Source organism: Atta colombica, unplaced genomic scaffold, assembly GCF_001594045.1.
Source record: "Atta colombica isolate Treedump-2 unplaced genomic scaffold, Acol1.0 scaffold228, whole genome shotgun sequence".
NCBI lineage: Eukaryota > Metazoa > Arthropoda > Insecta > Hymenoptera > Formicidae > Atta > Atta colombica.
The window spans coordinates 241244-242359 of record NW_017259325.1 but is presented as its reverse complement, the minus strand read 5'-3'; the positions used below and the strand labels follow the sequence as shown (position 1 = coordinate 242359).

General features: G+C 36.6%; 1 protein-coding gene across 2 annotated transcripts in view; it reads right to left on the bottom strand.

Moving 5' to 3' along the window:
* Positions 1-665, bottom strand: part of LOC108688343 (phosphorylase b kinase gamma catalytic chain, skeletal muscle/heart isoform) — a 4407-nt gene extending 3742 nt beyond the window's left edge. For both annotated transcript variants that reach the window (XM_018194569.1, XM_018194570.1), the window contains exons 1-2: positions 574-665; positions 92-261 (exon numbers count right to left, since the gene is read on the bottom strand). In XM_018194569.1, coding sequence (XP_018050058.1) covers positions 92-261; positions 574-665 — 262 coding nt within the window. The remainder of the gene's footprint in view (positions 1-91; positions 262-573) is intronic.
* Positions 666-1116: the final 451 nt, after the last annotated feature.

Below are 1116 nucleotides of genomic sequence, written 5' to 3'. Positions count from 1 at the left end.
TATATATATATATATATAGTTATTTATTTTTAAATAAATCTATAAGTCTATTTGTTGCCATTTTTAAAAAAGAATAAACTAGAAAACTTACTGATATATGGATGTCCAGCTACTCTACGAAGTATTTGCACTTCTTGCAGCGTAGCATCCTTCATAGTATGCATATCCTCATTAGTCTCATTACTGATGTCTATAATTTTAGCCGCATATTCCATTCCTGTTTCTTTCTCTATGCATCGTCTTACAGTGGAAGATATTCCTCTGAAATACATATTCACGAAAATTATAATCCCAATCTATTGAAATCAACATTGGTATCGAATGTCAATATTTGTGATCTGTGCTAAAGCTTGTCGAAACTGTGTCGAAATTTATTTTAATTATGTAATGTTATCATCAACTTGGAGGATGATCCATCGTATTTACTCTACCAAGTACCACGATCGCTGGAGCAATGTAAAAATATGTAAAATATGAACAGGAGTACAGCATTAATTGTTAATATAGGAGCGAGTCAACAATAATAATAGTATTAAGAAACGTGTTATCCGGGTGAAACGTGGAGAGACCCACCTTCCTAAAATCTCTTTGGGCTCGTACTTAGCATAAAAACCCTTCGCTGCGTCCTTGTCCGGCAGCACATCATCCCCTTCATCCTTCGCCATGATTCGCGTCGTATGCGTTCGTTACGTCGCTCATAAGAGACACGCCGCACTTCTTCACGCGAATCTCAATGGTGCACTCGCCAAGAATAATACACTCCCGAAAATAATTCAACACAGTCCAAGCAGTCGGGACATACTACCAGCGAAGTTTCTATCACGCGACGGCACTGTCATGTTCGCGTACTCTACTGAAAGACAGTGAGAGAATTCGTCTTATTCGTCTCACACACACACACACCGACTATAAACAGCTTACATTATATAGATACTCCGCATTAGTCCACATTGGTGCGCTGTAAAGGCTGTTTTATATGAAATTACCAGTATGATCATGCAAATTGTGGAGTAAAGAAAAAAGAATCGTACTACGTCATCTTCTTTGTTTATTTTCAAAGGAATTTCGTTCTCATTTTTCTTTCTTTATACATAATATTTGATTTAGAATATTGTG